The following is a 27506-nucleotide window of genomic DNA, read 5'->3' on the forward strand; positions in this document are numbered from 1 at the left end:
GTTTCCATTTACTACGATACATCTTTCTGGTAGAGGATTTGTGAGCCGCTACCAAAATGGACTTAACAGGCGATGACAATCCGGGAGTCCTAATAACCCTGGGAAATGGAACGGCCAAGCTGTGAGGTACAGACTGTCCACATCTGGGTGAGGGATCCCCGAGGGAAGAGAAAAAAGATCCAGAACTGGATCCAACACCCATGGAGGAACTACCAGATGAGACCACAGTAAGGGAAACCACACCTGACGAGGCCAGAATGGGGCGATGAGGATCACAGTGCTCTCCAGCCTTCGAGCTTTCTGAAAAAACTTTGACATGAGAGAAAGCGGAGGATAAGCATAAAGGAGACCGGGAGGCCAAGCATGCATCAGTGCATCTCTGGGGGCTTCCCCCTGCAGAGGGTTCAGAGTGAAAAACTCGCTGCATTTCACATTGGAAGGATGCAAAGAGATCGCAGCAAGGACAACCCCACCTTAGGAAAATCTGTTCTGCTACTGAAGGATTCAGAAACCACTCGTAAGGCATCAGAATAGATCTGCTGAGCCTGTCCACTAGAATGTTGGACCGCCCCTGAATGTGTGTTGCTACTAGAAAGCATCCAGTAGAGATCACCCATTTCCAAACTCTCATGGCTTCTCGACAGAGGGGATAAGATCTGGTTCCCCCTTGTTTGTTGATATACCAGACCACTGACATATTGCCTATCTGAATAGCAATCATCCCAAGAGGAAGATGAGCATGAAAGTTCTGCAACGCCAGAAGGACCGCTCTCATCTCTAGTACGTTGATATGCAAACTGGTCTCGGAAGGGGACCACGTGCCTTGGACTGTCCTTCCCGAGCAGTGCCCTCCCACCCAAGCTGGGAGGCATCTGTGGTCACTGTGGTTTTGGGAAAGGCAGGGTGAAAGGAACGTCCCTTGAGGAGATCCAGGCATTGAATCCACCACCAAAGGGAGTCCCTGCATAGTCTTGAGATTCTCACAAGAAAAGACAGAGAAAGTTCTAACAGGGACCACTGGACCCCAAGTGTCCACTGAAGAACTCTCATATGGAGATGAGCCATCGGCAGGAGACTGATCATGGCCGCCATGGAGCCCAACGCCCTTAGGGCAGCTTCAGCTGTCGGTACTTGTGCCTGAAGAATGTGCAAGACATGTAATCTCAGACTGCGCATCCTGTCTGAAGTGAGGAAGACCTTCATTTGAGTAGTATCCAGCCGAGCCCCGATGAAGTTCATAATCTGGACAGGGACCAGTGAAGGTTTGGTCAGACTGATGGCGATGCCCAGTTTGTTCACTAGCTGAAAGAAGTCCCTGACTTGGCAGCGTAGATGCTCTGAAGGGCAGCAAGGAGCCAATCGTCCAGGTAAGGAAAGACCTGAATACACTAAAGCCTCAGGTGAGCCGCAACAACTGCCATTACCTTAGTAAACACCCTGGGAGCTGTGGGGAGACCAAAGGGAAGGGCTCTGAACTGATAATGATTGGCTCCCAGCCGGAAGGGAAGAAACATCCAGGAGCGCCTGTCCATCTTGATGTGGTGGTACACATCTTGGAGATTGATCAAGCACATCCAGTCTTTGGCCTGCAGAAAGGGCAGGATAGATTGAAGAGTGACCATCCAGAACTTTGCCTTGGCTACTGACAGGTTCAACGTGGTCAAATCCAAAATTGGTCTGAGGTCCCCTGTTTTCTTTGGCACTAAAGGAAAAAGGCGGTGTAAAACAAAATATCTAAATAAAAAAATCATGATCTCTGCCATATAAAATATCCTTAGTTATTCTAAAAAAACCCATTTCATAAGAAATAGTCATAGTGAATATATCTTTAAGTAACTAAATTTACTATCATTATTATTATCATTTGTCACAATTCTAACCATAAAAAATAGTTACAAAAGCTAAAAGGGCTATACACTGTGGTAACTGATGTATTAAGAAGAAGGTATCCAGTGTGCCCCATAATCCATCTTAGTTCATACAATCTCAGAGTTCCCAATATTTCACCTTCACGTATATTAGGGTGCAAGATCTGGCATGTCAAGAAGAAGAAAGTACAGTTTTGTACCTAGCATAAATGTAGATGTTCGAGTGCTAATACAGCTGCAGTCATAACAGATGGGTTCTCCTGCCGTCAGGCGGGTCCTCGGTCGGCCGAATTCCAAAGTCTAGGTCCGGCGTCGGTTGTTGTCGCTTCTTCCCTGACGTCAGTGTGACAGGGGTATAAAGGAACCAGCCGACGCCATTTTCTTCAGTTTTTCTTGCCCCAGATGTCAGGTGCCCCCAGAAGGAAGGCAAAACATAAATTTATGTAGTAAAGCAAATGCAATATAATCAAAACACAGTAGTTGCAAGCAAATACACCATAAAAGAATACCCCAATGAGGTTGTATGAGGAGGTGTTAGCCATAAGGCCTGTCCCAAGAGGGGAAGGAGGGAGGGAAACCTGGACTGCAGCTGTATTAGCACTCGAACATCTACATTTATGGTAGGTACAAAACTGTACTATGTTCATCGTGCATACAGCTGCAGTCATAACAGATGGGTAGAAACCCAAAGCTAATAAAGGTGTGGTAGGCACTAAGCTGAACTAGGTGGAGCCAGGATGCCCTGCAAGACTGCAGTGGCAAAGCCCGCTCTAGTTTTGGAGTATAATGGTAGGTGATAGTGCTTGGAGAAAGTATGTACAGAACTCCAAGTGGCTGCTTCCAAAATATCTTTGGTAGGAACCCCCCTGAGGAAAGCAGCAGAGGTAGCTGTGGCCCTTGTGGAGTGAGATCTGATGCCTGTAGGTACAGTTTTACCATGAAAAGAGTAACAAAAACGTATGCAGTGGGCTATCCATTTTGAGATTGTCTGTTTGGAAATAGGCTTCCCTTGAGCACCTGTAGCATAGGACACAAAGAGTTGCTCTGATTTTCTGAAAGGCTTTGTTCTGTCCAAATAATAACGGAGCTGTCTGTGAATGTCCAAGGAATATAGTAGCCTCTCCCCTTTGTTTTGTGGATTAGGGTAAAACGTAGGTAAGTGGATAGCCTGATTCAAGGCTACCCTGGATACTACCTTTGGCATAAATGAAGGATTGGTTCGTAAGGAAACTCTGTCCTGATGGAAAATGATGAAAGGATGCACAGCCATGAGGGCTTGTAGTTCCGAAACCCTGCGTGCTGAGGTGATAGCTAGAAGGAAGGCTGTTTTCCATGGCAAATATTGCAGATCTGTTGAAGCAGCTGGCTCAAAAGGAGGCAGGGCTAGTTTTTCTAGAATGAAATTGAGGTCCCAAGCCGGTACTGGTTGCTTCCTTGGGGGTTTTATATTCTTAGCCCCTCTGAGGAACTGTCTTAAGAGAGGGTGAGAGAATAAAGGAGGATCAGTGTTGTACTCTGCAGAAATGGCTGAGGCATGGATTTTGATGGAGGAGAATGAAAGTCCACTGCTTAGCAGCTTGGCTAGGTACTGTAGTATTTGAGGTAAATTCAGTATTCCAGGATTCTGGCCCTTTTTCTGATTCCAGACACAAAACCGTTTCCATTTTGCGGAGTAGGTTTTTCTAGTAGAAGGCCTTCTGGCCTCCAAAATGACATACTGCACCTCCTTGGAGAGTAGGGTCTGCTGTGAATTTAAGGAATTCTCCATGCGGCTAGATTGAGTGTTTTCAGCTGACTGTGAAGAGTTTTGAAGTTGTGCTGAGTCAGTAGAAGAGGCATTAGAGGCAGGATCCATGGTGGGGAATGCGTCAGGCTCCTCAGGAGTGGGTACCAGTGTTGTCTTGGCCAGTCTGGAGCAATGAGAATCATCTTTGGTCTATCTGCTCTGGCTTTTAATAGAACTTTGGCCAGCAGTGGAAGAGGTGGAAAGGCATAAACCGTCATTGTTGTCCAACTGAAAGAGTGCGTCCACTTTCCAGGCCTGTGGATGAAAGGTCCTTGAGCAGAATTTTGTCAATTGGTAATTTCTGTGGATGGCAAAGAGATCTATGTCTGGCCTTCCCCATGCTTGAATTATCATTGTAAAACTTGAGGATGCAACTTCCATTCGTGTGGATCTGTCATATTTCTGCTCAGGTTGTCTGCCAGTGTGTTTTCCTTCCCTGGCAGGAATTGTGCTTGAAGTTGGATTTGCAATTCCAGAGCCATGTTCCAAAGGGACATGGCTAGTCTGCACAGGGGATATGAATGAGTTCCTCCCTGTTTATGTACCACATATCACTGTGGTGTTGTCTGTTCTTATCAATAGCTACCCTGGATGCAGTAGGTTTTTGAAAGCCATAATAGCATTTATTACTGCTAGCATTTCCTTTTGATTGATGTGTAGGTGCTTTTCTTTTTGTGACCATTTGCCCTGAATGCACCGATCTGTCATGTGCGTCCCCCAGGCGTAGTCCGAGGCGTCTGTTGTGATGACTTGATTTGCTTGAGGCTTGCAGAATGGGAGACCTATGTTTCTTTGGCATGCTTGAGCCCACCACAGAAATTCCTTTTGAAGACATGGAATCAGTGGTATGATTGTTTCCAAACTGTGGCTGTGTTGAGACCATAAGTTTTTAGGTACCATTGAAGTTTCCTCATATGCAGCTTTGCACATGGGATTAGCAGGATGCAAGATGCCATGAATCCCAGAGCCTGCAGGATTTTCCTTGCAGTCAGCCTGGTGAAGTTTGCCAGTTTTCTGAAGTATTGAGTTAATTGCCCTTGTTTCTCTGGCGTGAGGTAGGCCCATCTGGGTGTTTGTATCCAAGCTGGCACCCAGGAAAATTATTGTTTGAGAGGGTATTAGTCTTGACTTTTTTGTTGACTGTGTATCCCAAAGATTTCAACAACATTATTACAAACGCCAGGTGTTTCAGAAGAGTGTGTTTGCTGTCCGCTTGGATCAGGCAGTCGTCCAGATATGGGTATATTTGTATCCCTTGAAGTCTGCAGAAGGCAATTACTGATGCCAGGCATTTTGTGAACACTCTGAGCACAGTAGATTAGTCAAAGGGCAATGCAGAGAATTGATAATGGGATGAACCTGCAAGAAATCTGAGGTATCTTCTGCAATCTTGTCTGATTGGGACATGCAGGTATGCCTCCTTGAGGTCCAATGTCACCAGCCAAAACTCCTTGCCCAGCATGGGAAGAAGCTGCTGTAATGTGAGCATCTTGAACTTTGGTACGAGTAAATATGTGTTTAGGATGGATAGGTCCAAAATAGGTCTCCAATCTTTGCCCTTCCTTGGTACCAGGAATAGTCTGGAATAAAAACCTTGACCCTGTTCTTGTGCAGGTACCTCTTGAATAGCTTTCATGTCCATAAGATCTGAAATTTGTTTTTGTGCCTCTGCCCTTTGATTGTGTGGCAGGTTTGGTATGCCTCTCATTTTTTGAAGGGTGTGAAAGTGGAATCTGTAGCCTCTGTCTATAATGTCCAGGATCCATTTGTCTTTTGTGACAATATGTCAATTTTTCGAAAATAATGCCAATTTTCTGCCTAAAGGTGCTGCCATTTGAGCCTTGCTTGGCATGCAAAGGGGAAAGTCATTGGGTCTGCATTCTGAATGGCTGTGAACTATCCTCACCCCCTCTTGGTGTAGGTGCTTGCCATTGTCTGCCTCTAAATGATCCTTGAGATTGCCCTCTACCTCTCAGGCGCCTGTATCTACCTCTTTGAGGTCTGTCTGTGGCTGGAAAGGACCAATTTTTTGAAGGCCAATTTCTACTGAAACGTGGCGGTTGTACCTGTAGGAAATCTTTCACTGTTTGCATTGATTTTGCCTTTTCCTCCATTTTCTTTAATACCTCCTCAGCTTTAACACCAAACAATACATCTTTTTGAAGAGGTGCATCTAGTAATTTAGCTTTGACATGATCTGGTAAGGTTTGCTCTTTGAGCCAAGCATGTCTACGTATGACTGATCCTGTAACAGCAGCTCTACAAGAGGCTTCTAAAGCATCAAAACCACATTGCAAGGTATGTTTACCCACTTGCTCTGCACTGTGCAACAAATCCTGCAACTCCTTCAAGTCTGGTTGTTCAGGTTGTGACATTTTGCTTTTCAACTGAGATAACAAAAACTGTTGATACTTTAACATATGGAACTGATGCCTTCATGGTTAAAGTGGCCAAGGTGTATACCTTTTTCCCCCACCTTTCTAAAGCTCTGGAATCTCTCTCTGAAGGTAATGAATTTTTGGCAGTGGAGGCCTTAATTCCCTTGGGACCCTGTGAAATAGTTTCTGGGTCAGCCGCATGGCTTTTGTATAGGAATTGGTGTGAATCAGGCACCCGGTAATACCTGTCAGGCTTGACTGGAGCTGGAGGTAAAGAATCTGGGTTAAGGCTGGCCTCTGAATACACATCATCTAATATGTCTAAGACAGGAGGTATAGCCAGAGGCCTGTGCTGAGGGAGCAAGAGGAAATCCCTGAGCCTTTTCTTGGAGTCTGAGTACTCTTGGCCTTCCCAGTGGAAGTGTTCCCTCAAGGTATGCAAGGTTTCCCCAAAAGAGTAATCCTCAAGGGGGGGAGACAGAGAGAATGGACTCCTCTGCATCAGAATCTTCGAAAGGGAAGTAAGAATGTTCCTGGTCCTCAGAATGCTCTGACGTAATGGAGGCCTGGTCCGAGGAAAGGTATTCTTCCTCCACTCTGGACCTTTTGTCCAGGGGGGGTTGAGAACCCCTGATAAGAGTAATCAAATCCTCAGCCATTTTGAGCATCTGCTTTTTAGGCATGGAGCCTTGAGAGGGGCCCTGTGGAGCTTGTCATTTAGAATGCATGGCTGCTTTAGATTTAGTGTAAGCCTTAATGAAAAAAGAAGAAGGCCTGAAGACACCTTGAGAGGTGGCAGGCCTGTCTGAACTCTGAGTTTCCCCGCCAAGAGTGACTTCGGTATCTGTAGTCCGGGTGTGGGCCGAAGAGCCTGCGACCTCGGGCACAGAAGACACCGCTAATGAAGTGTCATCGGTAGTCAGGGGCTGCGTAGGCGCCTCGCTGAGAACCGGAGCACATGTAGTCGGCTTTAGCGTGGTGTCGGTAGAAGTCGCGGACCTCGTATGTCGGTCCTTATCTTTACGTCGTTTACTCAAAATTGGAGTCTGAGTATCCGACAACATGTTGTAATTAAACTTTTTGCCAAAATAGTGTTGGGCGAACTCCGCCCGACGCTTAATAGTGCGTCTGTTGAATGTAGCACAAAAACGACAGGCCGAGACGTCGTGGTCTGGGCCTAAGCAAGGTATACAGAGGGAATGGAAATCCTTATGCGGTATTTGCTTCCCACATGAAATGCAATTATTAACTTTGTCTGACATCGGTCTGAGGCAAGAAAAGTTTCCCCAATGGGGTACTTAGCTTTCTAGAAGTCTTCGGTTGAAAAATATTCGTAATCTCAGGAGCTGGCCGACTGGCACTTGTGAGCTTCTGCTTCGGGCACCGCGCGGCAAGAAAGACTGAAGAAAATGGCGTCGGCTGGTTCCTTTATACCCCTGTCGCACTGACGTCATGGAAAAAGCGACGACAACCGACGCCGGACCTAGACTTTGGAATTCGGCCGACCGAGGACCCGCCTGACGGCAGGAGAACCCATCTGTTAGGACTGCAGCTGTATGCACGATGAACATCCTGGAATAAATGCTGGATCTGGACTGGTCTTGGGGGATCGACTGGATAACTCGTTTCTTGAGCAGGTTTCTTATTTCTAGCGTTGCTTCCTCCTGCTGCACGGGAACATCTGGGAGGAGCTTGTTCGGATGGGGAGGTTTGCTGGTTTGCTTGAACGGAACAAAATATCCTCTGGATATGATTCGCAACACCCAACGATCTGTTGTAATGGACTCCCATGCTTTTGGGTGTAGCGACAGGCGACCCCCGACTGCCTCCAGAGATGAGCAGTCGGGCAACTCCTCAGGGCCGCTGTTCGGGTTTCTCTGAGAAGGGTTCTCGGGACCCAAAATTCCTAGGACCACCTCTGCTTCTAGAGCACGGTCTGTCATAACTCCCTCTGCCTCTGGAGGAAGGAGAATCCTGTGCTTCCGAGGAAAACGTCTGAGACTTCCAGAACCACATCATGTTCATTCCTCACCGATTCCTGGAAAAGGATCTTTGAGGAAACGAGAAGTGGATCTCTATGGCAGACAGAGTCTTCCTGTCCTTTTCACTCTGGATCAGTGTCTCTTTCACTGATTTCCCAAAAAGGGAAGAACCATCATATGGGGCATTGGTGAAAGATGCCTTGAAGGGCTCCGAAAATTGACACAACTGGAGCCAGGCCTGATGCCCAATAGCAACGCCTGTCCCGGCCGCCCTTGCGGCTCCCTCTGTGGCATGACAGAGCAGTCGCATGGACGTATTGACAACCGCTTTGACAGTGGCCATTCGATTGGAAAACTTCTTCTTGTCCTCTGCCGACATGGACTCTGGGTTCGATTTCATGACTTCCTTCACAAAATTCCTCTGGAGTCGAATGATGTGTGCTATATAGTTCAGCGCCCTAGTCTATAAGGTCGCTGCATATACTTGCTTCCCAAAACGGTCCAAAGCTCTCGATTCTCGATCAGGAGGATGAACTGTGGATCTCTCCTGAGCAAGCTCCTTCTTGGTGGCAGCTGCCATGATCATCGCATTTACTGGGGACCCCTTGTTCCAATGTGTCCAATCCAATGGGGGACTCAAGACTTTGTCGGGGCGCTAGGGAATGGGCTCTACGGTGTCCAGCTCCTTCCATGCCCTAGATGTTATGAGATCCACTAAAGGATTTGCCGGATGGGAGACCCAAGAGGTAGATGGCCCCGAGCCTCCAGGAACACAGACTCATCTCAGGTCGGTTTTGGGGCAGACCACCACCCCCTCTGACAGAGGAGCTCCATGATGTCTCCAAACAAGACATCCTCAGGGGGTGACAGTGGGGAACCTTCCTCATCCTCTAAGTCTGTGCCTTTGGTGAGGGACTCTGGGGGAGAGTCCAAGTGCCTCCTCTAACATGTTCATTTGCGAGGCAACTCCTCAGGGGGACTCTCTGGGGAGGACTCACAAACCTCTCGCTGTTCTGTCACCGGAACTTCCTGTGGCATTGCGATTACGGGCTGTCCCTGAGATGGCAAGATGGTCAGAACCGCACTCCGAGCCAAAAGGGTCTGGACGGAGTCCAAGGATGAGATGATTAGGGGTCTCAACCCCTCAAGAACCCTCTCCACCACATCAAATGCTGAGGGGGAACGAACCTAGTGGGGGCTGTTCCCTCCCTGACCCGACAGGGGAGTCGGAGCTGAGCCTCCAGGAGCTGAGATACCAAATGGGATGCTCCGGTCCGAAGTACTCAGAGCAGAGAGCACCCCCTCGGATATGACCACAAGGCTAAGGCTTCAAGAGCTCAGATAAGACCCAGTAAGATCACTCCCTATCCCAATTTTAAACCAAACTTATAAATATATAAAATAAACTTGGTTTATTAAGGTGGTACCCGACCTTTGATGGCCTGGTCTTTTGATCAGGTAAAGACGTGGAAATTATTCCCCCCAGCATCTACAGGCTCAAACAAACAGAAAATGGAGGAGGCTTTACTATAATGTTCTTCAATACCCTTGAACTAACTCTTTCTATTTCATGGCAATCCGCCAACTACCAGGAATGTTGAAATCCTTATTTCCCTTCTCAAACTAAACATACAGAAAAATGTATGTATTATTGCCTTATACATCCCACAAAGGGACAACTTCTCTAATATGGAAGACATTCTTTCCTGGATAACATCAAACATTTCTTATGAAATAATTATTCTTGGGGATCCCAGCATAGATTGGGTCACTCTCACTACCAACTCCCATAATGTATCATTAAATCGATTTAACTACACACAAATTATTCAATCCCCATCTAGGTTCAACAAGTCCAAATATAAACAATCCCTTTTGGTCTGGATACTGAACATCAATCCAAACAAAATAATCTTAGAAACCTTAAGAGACACCCTTAGTAATCAGCTCTACACCACTGCAATTAGAAGTATTATCCATTACCCAGAAAATATCACTTTGTTAAAGTGAGTAATCTAACCAATTTTAATACCAACACATTCATATCCACTGTAAACCAATCAACCGGAATCTACTCAGAACCACACCACTAGATGATGCTGTCTTTAATGCAACCTTCCTTCATGTACTAAATAATCAGGCTCAAAGTAAAAGAAAGATTGTCAAGCATAACACTGTTGCTTGGCTGTTCTCTGACACCAAAATATTCTTGCATAAAAGGGATAATGCCTGGAGAAGCTGGCAACAAAAGAGAACAACAAAAGTGAACTCCACAAGACCATCAAAACTTTAGATAACTTCACAATCTTTCAAAAGAAAGAGTCAAAATAGATAAGACTCCACTATCACTTGTACTCGCAAAGCATTCACCATAAAAACCCAGGAGAGCTTCAGGGCTCTGTGCCTTCTTCCTCAGCTCTGTCCTTACCTGTACCATAAAGTACCACTTCATCAAACTTAAATCTACTATCTTAGCTACTGATAACTTACCAGGCAACTATCTCAAAATTGCTGCTGAAGTCATAACCTGTCCAGTCTCTATTCTCATCTCTCTCTTTCATAAATAGATATATCCAAGAATTTTATATCCCCTCCCTCTAGAAGAAATATTATATCCTGCTTTTTCACAGAGGAGACATCACTGAACCCTCCAACAACAGGTCCATAAGCCATACTTTCCCCCTTGTCTAAAATACTGAAGAAATACCCCCAACACAAACTACTCAAACACAACCTTGACAAAAATCTACCATCTCCTACCCAGCACGGTTTCAGACCAAATAGCACTAACATTTCATTAGTCAACTTCATAAGCATCAATCAAAAACACAACGCAAGCAATATTTTAACAGCACTATTCTTAGACTTATCAAAGACCTCTGATACAGTCTCCCATGACAAACTACCACTTCAGCTAGCATATTTAGGTTTAACCCATCCTCTCCTTGTTTCAAAGCTACCTGCCAGACAGATCACAGGCTGTTAAATGGCAATCAAACTAGTCCAGCTTTCTACCAGTACCTGTCAGTGTACCAAAGGAAAGTTGCAAGACAAATTCAGCTCTCATCCTATGGCCACTAGCAGCACACAAAGCAAATATATATGTAGCAGTTTAACATAAAAAGAAGTAAAAACAAATTACCAGCTTTAGCAAAAATAGCATCTCTCTATCATCAGGGATTAAAGGAAAAAGAAACTTGTGTTACAAAGTTTTTTGTGCACAGTGCTGCAATGGACAGCCTCTATTGGTTACTCATGCAACGCTTTCAATAATTCCATTACCTGACTTGTTACAAATAGCAATCTCTGAATGAGGTCACAGAAAATGGAAGTATAAAAATAATGCCTCCATTCTTTGCAAGACAAACTTGTACTTCATCTTAAGAATAAATACCTGATGGCTCAGTGAAGCTTCATAGCAGTACAGTACACTGGTATCATAGAGCATCATCTTGTGTGAGACCAGAGAAACGATGCAGTTTCTCAGTCGAGAGATCACTTCTCTGTCGGCCAAAGGAACTGGCTGTTGATGTAAACAAAGAAACCAACATTAAACCAGCTGGATAAAATCAGTCAATGACTTTTTTCCCCACAGGCCTGAACATCTACAAATATATCCTATAAAAAGAAAGTGGGACCTCTCAACTGTCCACCCTAAGCAAATTCAGTGTTTGATGTCCACATGAAACAATACTAAATCAAAAGCAAAGAATTCTCAGCTAATTAATGTAGCATCCTATGAAAAAGCTGAAAAACAAAAAAAAAAGATAAAATATAAAAAAAAAAGGGTGTAAACCAAAATATCAGAGACAACATTAAATATCTGGAAATGGTTTATATGCTTTCAAGAGGAGGTGGATGAACGCCTTGCAGGAACATCTTTTCTTATATATTATTATGTTTGCAGGTTTCAAGATCAAGCAGCTTCTGAAACTTGCAGTTTTCACTCTAGTAATTCATTACCCAGTCGTGCCACAGCTGTGCAGATGTTTGTAGGCTTTTCACAGTGTTGCAGAAGAGGCTTGCATGGGCTTGGTGACTTTTAACCTACAGAACATGATCACTACACTGCTGGTGATAATACAGACAAATGCAGCATGCACCCCTCATGATAGCTAGGTGTCCTGCTAGTAAATATATGTCTTAGATGTACATACTATCTGCATGTACATATTTTGTTGCAGTGCACGGATATCTGTGCTGTGCCACCATATGGATTTTTATCTTTCCCTGTACTACTGTGTATTGGTTACACATGCCATGGAGTTCATTTGTGGGGTACTGCCATCTATATCTGTTAAGTTAATTGCTCTTTCCTTCCACGTTTCTGAACCACACATAGTACACAAGTTATTATGCTCATCTTTCATGGTGACATGACATGGCTTGGGGTTGCAAGCATGCCTGCATCTATCTTCAAACACTGCTGCCTTGAATAATTTTGTACTGTTCATTATACATCTGTTAATATTCATCTGTCCTGCATGAAAGTGCCTGCATGTATATGGGTGAGGAACAGATGCATGCATGCAGTAAATACTAATAATGAAATGCTAGCTACACAGTAACACTACGTATGCCAGTACACATTAGTTCTGCATGACTGTATGTGTGTTCATGGGTGGTACTGGTCTATCCTTGGCTGCACATCCCATATAACATTATGCCCTTGCTATAGATAGGCACTGCACATGGCCATGTGTCTTTACATATGTGTTGTACGAGTGACTTTTATGATTGCTTTCCATGCTGTGAACTTCTTGCATGCATTATTTGCAATCTGGCTACTGCGACACAAGCATGCCTAATGCAATATGGCCAAGCAGTGCTATCCTGTTTTGAGATGGTTATACATCCTTGAGTTGTTGGACACATGTAAAGTCAATGCATATACACCTTCACAACTTGCTGCATCACATCCTTCCTCAATCATTTCCTTCCTAAAAACCCTTTTGTTATCATGACTGCTGCTAAGCTGCTACCTAGAGTCACAAGCACAGCTGTGCTTTTGTAAGTTCAGTCTCCACGTTTTCCTGCCATATGTGTCATTTTTGTCGATTTGCTATATTTTTACAAATTATGTTCTGTACTTCCTTATTCTTGTTCCCTCCCAAGACTTTCTCTCTCAAAAAAAAATCTCCTATTTATCCTGACAGCTCCTCCTTGGACACTCATCCCTTACAAACCCTTCTTGATAATGCACTACTTTCCTGTTACTCCACCTTCTGATGCTGGTCATCCACTGAATTGTGCATCTCCCATGACCATCTCCTGTGCCTAGCCACACCAGTTTTTATTTTTTTTTTAAACAATAAATATTAGAAGTCATGTACTTACCATAACTTGGTATCTGTGTTGTCAAACTTCACTATGCATCGCAAATGGGTTTTCGGATCCATTTCTCAGATGTACGATCCAAGCCTTTAACTCCTCTCTCTCCCCTTCAAACCCTCAGATCAAGTTTGCTGCCCCATCCTCAAGGTGACTATCTTACAGATAATAGAAATGCAGAGACAAAAGACCTATTGGAGTCCAAACTAGGGACCAGTGGGTTCCGTAATCCTCTAGATCACTCTCAGCTGTACAAGGTAGGGGTAAGGAAGGTGGGAGGTGATATATAATGAAATTGAACAACACAGATACCAAGTCATGGTAACTAAGTAATTTCTAATCTGATGTCCATTTCAATATGCATCACAAATGGGTCAGAGTCCACAGCTACAAAGACCCTGGGAGGACCTCAAAAGGAAGGATATGCCTGAGCACCGCTGAACCAAAGGACACTGTTCCTGGAAATAATGTCCAGCTTGTAATGAGAAAAACGTATGGGCTGTGGCCAAGTGGCTGCAGCACAGATTTCATCAACTGGCATTCTAGCAGAAAAGGCTGAAGAGGTCGACATTGATCTGGTGGAATGGGCTCTAACTGGCCAGGAAAGTTGCTTGCTCAATGAGAATAAACTGTGGAGATGCATTCCATAATCCACTTAGCTAAAGTAATCTTACAGACAGCCTGGCCCAATCTGTTTCGTGAAAAGACAATGAACAACTTCTCTGATTTTCTATGAGGCCTAGTTCCATGTAAGGAAAAACATAACTGTCTGTGAACGTCCAAAGAATGCAACATGTATTTGCCCTTACTACAGTAACTGGGAAAAAGCACAGGCAAATTAATAGTTTGGTTTATATTCACCTCTGAAGCCTCCTTTGGAATGAAAGAAAGATTCATCCTAAGAGAAACTCTGTCCTTGAAAAAGACTATGTACGGTGGTTGAGAAGACAACGCCTGTAACTCTGAAACTCTTCTGGCTGATGTAACGGCAACAAGAGGCCATCTTTCATGACAAATACTTCAAGTCACAAAAATTCTCAGGTTCAAAAATTCTGGGTGAGACCATGAAGTATTAAAGTAAGATGCCAAGGGGGACAAGGATCCTTGATTGGAGGCCTCAGATGAAAGACCAATTTTAAGAATGTTCGACATAATTTGGAAGAGGAAAGGACAGAGGGAAACCCAACTTCCTTCCCAACATGGAAATTTGTAACTGCCACAAGTTGCACCTTCACTGTTGAAAAACTAGCTCCCTCATGGAAAAGCGAGCTCAAGAATGTAAGCATATCCAAAACAGAGGTTGAAAAGGAGTCTATAATCCTTTGTAAAGCCCAGATGGAAAACCTTTTCCATTTGCTACAATGTACCTTCTTGGTGGAAGGCTTTTGAGAGGCCAGAATAATGTCAGACAGGGGAGAGAAGTCTGGACTTCAGCAAGATTACTGGAAGTGGAGACACTAAGTGGTTAGTTTGAAGGATCGAAGATTGGGGGTCTGTTGTTCCATCATATGAGATAAGATCCTGTTGGAGATCCAGTATCTATGGAGGATATTTGCTGTGAGACCGCAGAAAGGGGAACCACACCTGACGAGGCCAGTGAGAGGCAATGAGTACAAGAATGGTCTTCAACCTGCTGGCTTTCTGTAGAATGTTGGGTATCGAGAGAATTGGGGGATAACTGTACAGGAGAACCGGGGGCAAATTGTGGACTAGAGGGTACCCGGGTGACTCCCCCCGCTGGGTGGAATCAGAGCAAAATACCTGCTGCACTTGTTGTTTAGGGGAGAAGCAAACTGATCACAACAAAGTTGGCCCCAACGGCTGAAAAACCCATTCACAATTGATTGGTTCAGGGACCACTTGTGAGGACTCAAACTGGACCTGCTCAAACTTTCCGTAAGAATGTTGGATTCTCCTGGGATTTGCAGTGAGAAAGTGGTTCAAAGCAATTGCCCATTCCCCTACTCTCATGGACTCTGCAGAGTGTGTAAAAATGGGATCCCCTGCTGCTTGATGATGTACCATATGACCGACATGTAGGCTGTCAAGATTGCAATCATCCCCAGAAGGAGGCAGTCTTGAAAGCTTTGCAACATTTGCAAATTAAGGAGAACCGCCCTCATTTCCTGGACATTTATGTGCAACCTGGTCTCTGTAGGGAACCATGTGCCTTGAACCATCCTTCCCCCCCCCCCCCCCCCACACACACACACACACACACACACACTCCAGAAGGGAGGTGTTCCTGGTCACTGTGGCCAAAGGAGGGAGGGAGGACAAATTGTCTGCCTAGATGAATATCATCCATCAGCATCCACTATTGCAGGTGACATGTGCAAATTAAAGTAAGTTTGATTGCAGTTGATAACGGGCGACACTGGATGGACCACTGAACCGCCAGAGTCCACTGGAAAACTTACATGAAGAACCTGGCTAGAGGAAGCAGTAGAACGGCAACCAACATGGAACCCAAGGCTATGAGAACCAGGCGAGCTGAAGGAGATGGCATATCTAGTAGGCACTGGACCTGCTGTATGAGAGATGATATTCTTTGTAAGGGAAGAACTGCAACTTGTGTGATCATGTTCAACTGAGTCCCGATGAATTCAGTGACATGGACTGGGACCATCTTGGATTTTGCCATGTACATCCCGATAACCAGGTGGCAAAACAGACATCACCAGAATCGCCCGGAGTAGGCGATGCTTGGTGGGTGCCATTAGGAGCCAATCATCCACATAGGGGACCACCTGGAATCCTTGTAGACGGAGATGTGCTGCGGTGGTGCAACAGTTAGCATGGTCACTTCACAGCAAGAGGTTCTCCAGTTCAATTCTTGGCTGGGGTGCCTTCTGTGTGGAGTCTGCATGTTCTCCCTGCAATCACATGGGTTTCCTCCGTGTACTCCCATTTCCTCCCACATTCCAAAGACATGCAGCAGGTGGATTGGACACACTAAATTGGACACAGGTGAGTGTGTGCACGTGAGTAGTACAAATGAATTACCGCAGCAGGGCTAGCTACCTGGAGGTGTAAACTTTGGCTTGAGATGATTGTCACTGCGGAAGTGTCACCCCGACCTCAAGTGCAAAATGGGAAAAAGGGGTTTGAGAAAGGATGGATGGATGTGCTGCGACCACTGCCATGCATCTGGTGAACACCTGGGGGACAGTGGTGAGACCAAAGGGCAGTGGTCTGAACTGGTAATAATCTGCTCCCCGCCGAAACCATAGATATCGCCTGGAGCACCTGTCTATTTTGATGTGATAGTGCACATCCTGGAGATCCACCGAGCACATCTAGTCGTACTTGCACCTAAGAGGCAGAATGGACTGTACCATAACAATGCAAAACTTTGTCTTCTTGACAAACAGATTCAAATTTCTTAGATCCAGGATGGGTCGAAGGTCCCCATTTGTCTTTGGCACCAAAAAGAAGCACAAGTAAGTTCTGCATCCTTGCTGTTCGGTTGGGAACTGCTGGACAACTCATTTGTCTAGTAGTTTTTGTCCTTCTAGACCGGCACTCTCCCTCTGACTGGGTGGCACATCGGGGAGAAGCTCTCCGGTGTGAGGACAAGGAAGGGAAAAGGGAATACAGTAGCCTCTGGAAATAATGTAATACTCAAGCATCATTTACCATGTCTGACCAGGCTGCTGGATGCAAGAATAGTCTGCCCCTGACTGCCTCCAGAGTAGGACAGTCGGGCAGTGCATCAGGAGTGCTGAAAGGGCCTGACAGAAAAGGGTTCCTTGAAGCCCTGGATCGGAGGACCCCCTTTCCCTCTGGGGCAGCGTTTATCATTGAATCCTTTCCCTCTACCCCTAGAAGAGGACTTACTACTGTGAATCAGGAAAGGTCCCTTGGGATTTGTGGAACCACATCTTACTATTATGTTGGTTCCTGCAAAAGGTCTGTTGGGGGGAAGAAAATTTCATCCCTAAGGCACATAGGGTTTTGCCCTCCTGTTTGCTATGGGTAAGAGTCTCCTTGACTGACAGTACGAACAAAGAGGAACAATCAAAGGGTGCGTTAATGAATGATGCTTTGAAGAGGTCTGCAAACCTGCACAGTCTTATCCAGGCATGTCTCCTAAAGGCTATACCTGAACCAGCCACTCGAGAGGTTCCCTCCATCGCATGGGAGATGAGCCTCACTGCGGAATTAGCAATGGATGCCATGGTGTTAAGCTGTGTGGAAACCTTCTTGTAGTTTTCCTCTGACAGCGACTGTGTCAGAGAGGGGAGAAATCTCTTTCACCAAGTCTCTCTGGAGGTACGTGCTAGGTAGCTCAGTGCTCTCACCAAAAAAGTGGCTGAGGCATATACCCACTTTCCATGTCTGTCCAAAGCCCAAGACTCTTTATTCGGGGGATGGACAGTACAGCTCTGCTCAGCAAAATATTTCTTGGTGGCTGCAGACACCACAATGGCATCAACCGGAACACCTTTGCTCCCAGAAGGGGCGATCCTTGGGTGGGGGGACAAAGGTTCTTATCTGCGCATTTGGGATTAGTTCCATGGTCTCAGGCTCCTTCCAAGCCCAGCGGTTAATGACAAAAGTTGGTCCAATGGCAGGGTCACCCAAAATGCAAATGGTCCCATCCCAAATGCTTTCAGGAACAGTGACTCCTCCGAGGAAGCGGGTTGGGAAGACCATCCACCCCTTTTGTTTTAAAATCTCTAAGACATTCCCAAAGGAGATATCGGGTGGAGAACGAAGGGAGCCTTTCCCGTCATCAAAGTCGGTGTCCTCTGTTAAAGACTTCAGGTTGAAGTTGATGTGCTTACTCTTGCACCAACACTTCTGCGGGGTAGTCGGGGGAAGGACTTGGAAGACAGGGGAAACCCCCTTGCTGAGGGGTTGGCTGGAGGCTCTCTGGTAGGGGCTATCCATGGATCAGATGGATGGGAGTAAAGCTTCGATCCAAGAGGATTGAGAAAGGCCTGGTAGAGGAAGGACCATGTCTCGAGGAGTCGAGAAAGCCCCCTTCCACCTGGAATGCCTAGGATACTGGGAGAGCCTGCCCCCTCAACCCCAGAGGTCGAAGCCCCATAAGGGAGAAAGAGACGAGTCCATCCCAGGTCAGACATTGCCAGAAGGCACTGGAGCTGAGCTGTCAAAAGCAAAGGCCCCCAGGGGAAGGGACAACTCTGAGAAGGTCGGAGCTGACACCAACCTGGAGGACCCAGTGTCGATTCCCCCAGATCTGGGACCAGCTCTGCTCAAACAGTATTGGAGCCAAGCCAGTCTGGGACACTGTCAGAGCGGGGGAAAGGAGTATCCCCCAATCCAATGCCGATTCACATGGATTCACCAAGCTCTGCTACTCCGAAGCCAAATGGATCGGACAAAGAGGCTGAGGTATCGTGGATACAGCTCTCATGGATCCAGCGTGGGTCGGAGAAGGTAAAATCCCCAACTGGATCTGAGCTTTGAGGAAACTCAATCATCAAATCCATTTCCTAATGTGAGAGCTGACAGGACCTAGAGGACAGAGAAAAATGCGTCGACTGCAATGGTGACCTGCTTGGTCGGGCAGTCTGAGCAGGGGCGGGTGACTTGCTCCGGTGCAGAGTACGACTCTGAGACCTGTGATCCAGGCGGGTGTGACTTGGAGTCCGCTCCGGCGATGAACTATGGATCCTGATAACCTCTGTTCGCTCCAAGAGGCTGCACGAACCCAAGGTCAAGGGATCTGGCAGGGTGGGAGGTTGGGTCGCTGCGAACTCCCACAGATCCGAGGGGTCACTCGTATCTAGAGAGAAACCCAGAGCAGAAGGATCCGACAGAGATGGATACAAAAGCTTCCTTCTCTTTTTAGTGGTAGAAGCAAACATCCCCTGGGAAAAAGAAGGGGTGTCGCTTCTTCTGGGAAGGAGTCTGGACTGCAGAGGAGGGAAGACGCGCTCGCAAGATGAGCTTGTTACTCCGGTCAACCAAGGCCCAGAGACTGAAGGCTGAGCAAATGTTGTAAGTCATCTCCAAGTGTCCTAGGCTCAAGCAATAAATGCACCTCTTGTGGGGTTCAGACTGGGAAGTCTTACACCCACAAGAGGCAAACCTCTTAAACCCAGTGGGTTTTTGTCTGGTTTGTCTGAAATGCTTATCAGGCACTCACACTAAGAAACCAGTCACACATAAACTAACACTAGCACAAGTACTAAAGCTGTAACTAAAAGATAGCAAGAAAGTTTTTTTTGTTTTGTTAAAAACAAAGTTAAGGGGAAAGAAAAAGGAGAAAACACAAAAAGGGTAGGAAGGACCTAACATCAGCAAAAACTAAGGTAGCGTAATGAGAGGGGTGGTAGAAATTACAGTTAATTATTTAGCCAGACTATAGGGCAAAAACAGAGAGGAATCCTAGTGAAAAATGGAAACATTTTACCTAAAGAGTCTGTTTGGTAAAGGTGGCAAATGAGATCTGAGGGTTTGAAGGGGAATGAGGCATCATGGGAGAGGGAGGAGTTTGAGGCTCGGATCATATGTCTGAGAAATAGCTGGCTTGGATCCGAGGACAGATCCAAAGACCCATTCGTGATGCATAATGAAATGGGCAACATCAGATCATTGTATTGGCATCTGGGCTTTCGTGGGCCATGATGTGTACTATGACATTTTGGCCAGGTTACTCTTCACAGCACGACTGTTGAGCTCTGCAAATATTTTTGGATGGTGACCAGTATTCACCTTCTAGGGATATCTGTCGATACTATGGCCTATGTTTGCTTTCATGCATCTCAATGGACAATTTGTTGGTCACACTACCTTTCACTTTAAGGATATCCATTTAGAGTGTTCCAAACATCAGTATTATTGCTACATGTGCAAGAATTCTAAGTTCAGAATCTGATGATCTTTTTATGGATTCCAAGTTGTTTGATGCATGGTGTTGTGCAGCCTCTATGGCAGTGGCCTTCCTCAGTGCTTTGTAGACCTTCTGGAATATAGCCCGCAATCTATCTTTCAAATGAATGACAGGCATGATCTTAAAAGTGGTCAAATTAGATAGTTTCAAGTAATGTTTTTAGAAAAGGTCATTTTAGGATTCTGAATTTTACCATTCACAGAAGAATGAAAATATCAGAGTTTTGCCAAAACCAAAGTAGTTATCTTTGCCTTCTTTGTGAAATGGCCTTGACATTTATTTTGAAATGTTTTACATTTGTGGCACTGTGATCCCTATTTGTATTTGTGTTACAGACATTTTATATAGTCTAACCTTAGATCTAATTATCAAAGTGCGATGGAAACACATCTCTCTTCAATAGTAACAGATATTTTATTTCCAAAGGTTTCTCATCTAGGTCAAAAGATGTTACTATCCCTCTGCACTCTGCCCTATTTAGACCACTTACTGAGAAGAATGCCCCTTTTGGCATGTACCTAGCCAAATATATCATGCAGCTAGAAAGGTGTTAAAGATTGCTGATGGAAAAGATAACGGATATGAAATCTCTTAGTTGCCAAGGCAGACAATAAGCTCTATCCCTTTAGTCTGTCTTTTTGTGTGGAGATTTACACCTGGTATTCCATACCATTATATATTCCACCCTAACAGATCTCTTATACCTTCATAGGAACATGACCACACAAGCATGTGAACCAAGGAACTGAACCTCCACTGAAATATAAGTAAAACATGTCTGAGGGATAGATTTCTTAGCCAACAGTTGACCATCTCAGATTAAAAAAAAATTGCCCATGCATGTAAAGGAGAGTAACACACATGCATCTTTCAATACTAACCTTAACGAATGGATGGGCACCCACTCATTTCCAATGTCATGGAAGTGGGGGGTATATCTTGAGGCTGGCATTTGGCAAGGCACTCATGGTCTTCAGACCTACTTGGCTTGTAGTTCAATTATCCTATGCTTCTTTTGTGCAAGCAATTTATGAAAAAAAATCATTCACAGATATATAGATATATAGGACACTGGATCAACTGTACACCTACACTGACCACAAAATCCAGATGTGAAAACAGTCAAAACTACAAAGGCTAACACATTCTGTGCATGTTCCAGGGATTACCCCAGAGCACAGCAAACCAACTACAAATGTTTCTACAGGGGGGTGGCAAGCCACCCCATAACCTTATTTGTGTGTGTGTGTGTGTGTGTGTGTGTGTGTGTGTGTGTGTGTGTGTGTGTGTATGGATCTCTGTCGTATGACAGAAACCTCATTTGACTGAAACCATAAGATTGAAATTTCAAAAGACTGAAAAGTCACTTGAATGAAACCCATAAGACTCAAACCCATAACACTTAATTTCAACATACCAAATTTTAAACTGGACCATATAAAATCAGACTAGCTTGGGGGCTATGCCCCCCACCCCCCCTAACTATATATACTAACTCAATGATCGCACTACTGTGGGGGAAGGGCATAGTAGTGGCAGTATGCAGACTACCGTAAGGTAAGTACAAGATATGCTTTTTTCCCCACTGCAGTGCAATCCTGGAGTTAGTATATATAGTTGGGGGGGCACAGCCCTCCACTTAGTCTGGTTTTATATGGTCCAGTTTACAATTTAGTATGTTGAAATTCAGTATTATGGGTTTCAGTCAAGTGACTTTTCAGTCTTTTGAAAATTCAGTCTTATGGTCTCAGTCAAATGAGGTTTTTATCATATGATAGGGATCCACACACACACACACACACACACACACATATATATATATATATATATATATATATATATACACAAATGTAAAAAACAGCAAGCTGGCACAATCCTTTGGGGAAAGGGAAAATTCTCTACCCGGGAACTGTCAATCTTGCACACCTATTGACCATCTGTACGCATTGATCAAATGGAGTCAACCAAACAGGTGTCAGTGGAGGTGCACAGTCACTCCACTGCCCTACACCCACATATCTATCTATAGCTATCGATTTTGTATGTCTTGCTCTCTCTCTCTCTATATATAATATATATGTATCTAGACATACAAACACACACATACTCACATATATAATACATATACATATATATCTATTTATGGTTCTACTTTGTTTCAATGAAATTACACTTCACCGAACATCATCACGCAGACTACAATATAGCAAAAGTGCAGCTTAACGAAAACTCACTTTCGTGAACGATTCAACGAACGATAGTCGGAAGGTCCAGGATCATTTAGAAAAAGAGGTGCAGTGTTTTTTCCTTTTGTTTTAATGTTGTAACAGGAGTGGAACATGGAAAGCAGTTGGGGCTTTTTCATACAGATCACGGTACAGTGAGGATAAGGAAATTTACCCTTTTTCCTATTATAGTGCGATGTCGGAGTTAGTACATATAATTAGCGGGGGTATGGAGGGCGCAATCCCCCCCCCTGCTGGGTGCAAGGTGGCTTGCCCCCTGCAAAAATTTGTCTACAGTGTGCATGTTTGTGTATGTGCAGGTCGGTTAAGTGTAGTTCGTGAACGTGAGTTGTCATTAAACTGCAATTTCGCTATATTGTAGTCGGCGTAGTGACGTTCAGTAAAGTGCAACTTTATTGAAATAATGTAGACCCATATATATATATACATATATATATATATATATATATATATATATATATATATATATATATATATATATACACACACACACACACACACACACACACACACACACACACACACACACACACACACACACACTTCATGTTTCCAGAAAATTAATCAATTTAAAACAAAACTGGCACTGGCTCACTTTGAGTGGTAAAAGTCATTAAGCATAATATCTTTTTTACATCTGCATTTCTTAAACTAACAAACCACGAAAGTAATGTACATAAAGTATTACGCTACTTCATGGTTTTACAAAACTGAAAAATAATAATAAAACCCATCTCCAAAACAGAAACGGGTCAGTAAAACAAGATACATGAAGTGCAGAGGTTAAGTCTGACTTTTGTCTATCCAACAGAGGAGGTTACATTCATATCTCACCCTTGTGAGATACTCAACCCTCGAACCGCATCACAAAACATAAATGCACAACCCTGAGTGTATACGTACATCCATGTTATTTAGTTTCAGGATGCATATATTTTTATGTACATCCTGTCCTTGTCAAACATATTTACAGCGTATACATGTTAATGACTCTCTAACCCGTAAGAAATGTTACTCTAAAAACCCCATCTCAGTCACAGTTAGGCTTAGAAAACATACACACTGCATACACCAAAACCACCCCCTCCAAAAAAAATTATCATCTATATCAAAGAAGAACCAAATCTAACATTCATTTAACAATAACATATTTAAATAAAAAAATAAAAGGGTTGCATTCAGCCAATCAGAAAATGGCATAATGAAATAAAAAAAACTCCATAACTACCTAACAACACAACTAAGTTTTAAACCTAACTTACTGTAACAAACTACATTTACATCAAAACTGCCTGACAGCTTTAAAAACATTAAAATCACTTCAGAAATACAGAATTCAGCCAACCATGAGACAGCCCACTCAATAACTTGTGGAAAATAGGTAAAACTCTATGGGTCTATATTAGAACATCGAAGTTTCAAAACTTCAAATGTTCTAATATTGACCCCTGTTCAGCAAAAGCTGAAAATATTGAAGCAACAGAAAAACAATTTTTTTTCCTAGGGAAAGAATTCAGTTGTCCATTTCTGTTGCGTCAGTATTTTCAGCACTGTGGTGGAAAGTTACGGGTCGGGTTCAGGTAAGTGTGCGATTGAGTGCAGGTTAGGTTAGTTAGGGTGCGGGTTAGGTATGTGTACGATTGTGTGGACATGAGGGTTAGGGCGGGTTAGGTGAGTTAGGGTTAGGGCGCGGGTCATGTAAGTGTGCGACTGTGTGGACGTGAAGGTTAGGGTGGGGTAGGTGAGTTAGGGTTAAGGCGCGGGTGAGGTGAGTGTGCGATAGTGATGGACATTAGGGTTTGGGTTAAGGTAAGTGGATAGTTAGTGGTCTGTGTATAGTTTAGTGTAGAGTTAGGTGTAAGATTTTAGGTGTGTGTGTGTGTGTGTGTGTGTGTGTGTGTGTATTGCAGTTTGTTTGGTGTGCTTGTGTTGTGTTTATGTGTTCTGGAAAACCAAATTTTTGCTGTTCTGTATTGTTTGGTGTTTTCAGCTTTCGCTGAATAGGGGTCGATATTAGAACATTCGAAGTTTTGAAACTTCGATGTTCTAATATAGACCCAAACTCTATGTACTGCATAACAGTTAACACCTTAATTAGTGCATCCTACTGATATGAATGTTAAAGTAAACAAAGGAATAATGGGGGGGGGAGCTAGACCCACACTCCCCTTTTACTTACATATATACTGACTTCATGGTCAAACAACTGAAGAGAAAAGTGAAAAGCCCAAAAAGTTTTGAGTCACTGCCACTACACTAGAAAAAATATTTCAGTAGTGATTCCCAGGTTCCCTATTAGACGAACGAACGCTTAAAATGTCAAGTAAGACATGCTTGATGGCTTTTAAGCGAATGTTCATCTAAGCAAAACCTAAGAATGTCGAAATCACAATGTTCACTTTGTCTAGCCGTTCTTACAATCCTCCACTGTGGTGTGGTCTCATCGTTCACCCTGTGTAATATTATGACAGTTTTCCACTGTGGTGCGATCTCGGAGATGGTATATTTAAAGTAGGGGCTGTGGGGGGCACAGCCCCCCCGCTTTATTTTGTTTGTTGATTTTTTTTGGGGGGGGGGGTTAATGGTGTACAGTACATTTTAGCCATCAGCCATTGGCTTCCTGACGGCTGGCCAACTTTAACTTTTCGAAACTTCTTTGTTTCAACATTATGGGGTTTCACTTAAATAAACTTTTGTTTAAAGCTGTTGAGCATGTCGTACTCTACATTTTAAGCATTCGTTCATCTAATACAGACCCGATTCCCAACAGTAGACTGCACCTGATACGTGGTAACCTCATTCATTATATATTCATCTGAGGGTAAGGAAGCCTACTCCACATGGATGTTTAACAGAAGCACACACATTCAAGTGTGTGTGTGTGTGTGTGTGTGTGTGTGTGTGTGTGTGTGTGTGTGTGTGTGTGTGTATATACATAGATATAAATAAAAATGATGGTGTGCCTGCTCTCCAGTTATACAGAAGTGGATGTTGGAGTTGCTACTGTGTGTCTGTCTTCTGGAAAAGGCCAACAAGCAATTCAGCCACACCAGTATATAATGTGTGTTTTCTTTAGTGCCAATTCTGATACAAGTCTTAACTACACAGGAGTGCCGGTGGCCAATGCAGAAAGTCACTACATGATCTAGTGTCTGCTGAACAGCAATATCTAGCAAAAAAACTGTTCTACTATTCAAATCATGAAAGATGGTCCCAGCATTTGAACACCTCTCCTCAAGCTAGGAAGGGCTCACAAGGGTACTAGGAACTGGGCAAAGGCTAGAAGAGATAGCTTGTGCAATACAGCAGGGTCAAAATCAAACTTACAGGGACTTCCCATAATGCCAGATCTGTCAGATAAGTTCCAGATGTAGAAGCGAATAAGACTGATGCCATAGGTTTCAGTACTACTCAGAGTAAAAAAACTTTGCCAGGCTAACAGGAAAACATCATGTCCCACAATGCACTGCTCCCTACTGTCTCTGCAGCTGTAAACTCATCAGAAAATCTCAAGGGGAAAATGATATTCATCCTGAACCACACAGCAAAGAAACAGACCTAGAAGAAGGGTTGGTTATGGTAGAGGGACCTTTTTCCACAGATCTAGCATTATTGTAAGTACTCAACTTTTCTATGTGATATCGAATAGGTCCATCTCAGTAACTCATCGGGCAGAGTGCCCAGCTTATTTTTCTAGTTGACTGTACTACAGAAACACACTCTGATTAGTGTGGCCCCGCAAAGAAGAGCTGCACCAGGAAATAATGACCAGTTTATAGTACTATAAAATGGTATGACAAAAGAATGTTGTAGAGTTAAAGACAGCACTGCTGGTAGAATGTGCGGTATGAGCTTACCAATGGATTTATCACATCAAAAAATATAAATACAAATAATAATAAAATAAAAACACACCACTGGAAAGCCAATGAAAAGGTCATTGGTTCAACACTTTCTACATGGCCCAGTGCAAAGGGATCAAAAACTGTTCATCTCTGCAGACAGTCCGAGTTCTGCCCACATTGTACCTAAGCTGTCTGTAGGTATCCATACAACAAAGGAGGTCAATCTTGATTATTAAACACGGTAAACTATACTGTCATATGTATCAACATTGCAGCAGTACACATGACAAATGGGAAGACTGTAAAAGCAGCGTCCAGTAAAGGAGATGGAACCTCAGATGAGACTCTGCAGGATGGTAATATCTAAATATTCACAGTCCCTAAAATGGATATCAAATTTATAAATGTTCAGAAAAGATGTGCATGGAGGATTAATTAAGAGACTTGCAAGTACTGTTCATTGAGACATTACTGAAAAAAAAAAAAAAAACTGCAGAGTGGGCAGCAGCTCTGGGAGAATGTGCAGCTACTTGCCCCTGTTCATAGCACAACAAAACATACTATTCAATTCATTAAGAATTTGTTTCCTTATAGGTTCAAAGGTAGGTGTACTAGGCTATCGGCGCAAGGGCCTATGTAAGCCTTGCCAGCAAGGTACCATAGCTTACGCCACCCAAGAAAGTTATTTTCCTGTGCCATTGTCCAGCAGAGACACAGAAGTGATCCCTGGGGTGTATTTCCTATTTCCCATCCACTCATCAAGATTTTTCTTGATGAGTGCTAATGAAGAACTTTGCTTGACATAGATGGGTAGCTTGTTCCAGAGTATAGGAAATCTATGGGACAAAAATCTATGCCTCCAGCATGTCCTGTTTATTGTGGTGACAAGGTTTAGGTCCCTAGAGCATGAAGCTTGGAGGGTCTGGGATTTCTTTAGGTGTAGCATGTCCAACAGCTCTGGGTTTGACATAGCTTTATATGTTAGGCAGAGATCACCTCGGAGTAGGCGATATGCTACGGAGTAAAGCTGGAGTTTTTTGAGGCGGTCAGTGTAGGGCATTTGTTTGAAGCCAGTAATCCTCTTTGTGAGGTACTTCTGTGGCCTTTCCATATGCTGCAGATGTCTTGTGAGGTACATTCCAAAAGGGGCATTGTACTCTATAATGGGTCTAATGAGTGACGAGTAGAGGGGAACAATGACC

The 27506-nt window shown here is 44.0% G+C and overlaps 1 protein-coding gene across 2 annotated transcripts in view; it reads right to left on the reverse strand.

Moving 5' to 3' along the window:
• The window catches only part of EXOSC2 (exosome component 2), a 491325-nt gene that overhangs the window by 4187 nt on the left and 459632 nt on the right, over positions 1-27506 (reverse strand). For both annotated transcript variants that reach the window (XM_044058551.1, XM_044058552.1), the window contains exon 8: positions 11409-11537. In XM_044058551.1, the coding sequence (XP_043914486.1) occupies positions 11409-11537 (129 nt within the window). The remainder of the gene's footprint in view (positions 1-11408; positions 11538-27506) is intronic.

Source organism: Protopterus annectens, chromosome 16.part0 (assembly GCF_019279795.1).
Source record: "Protopterus annectens isolate FY-2018-M chromosome 16.part0, PAN1.0, whole genome shotgun sequence".
NCBI classification, from domain to species: Eukaryota; Metazoa; Chordata; order Ceratodontiformes; family Protopteridae; genus Protopterus; species Protopterus annectens.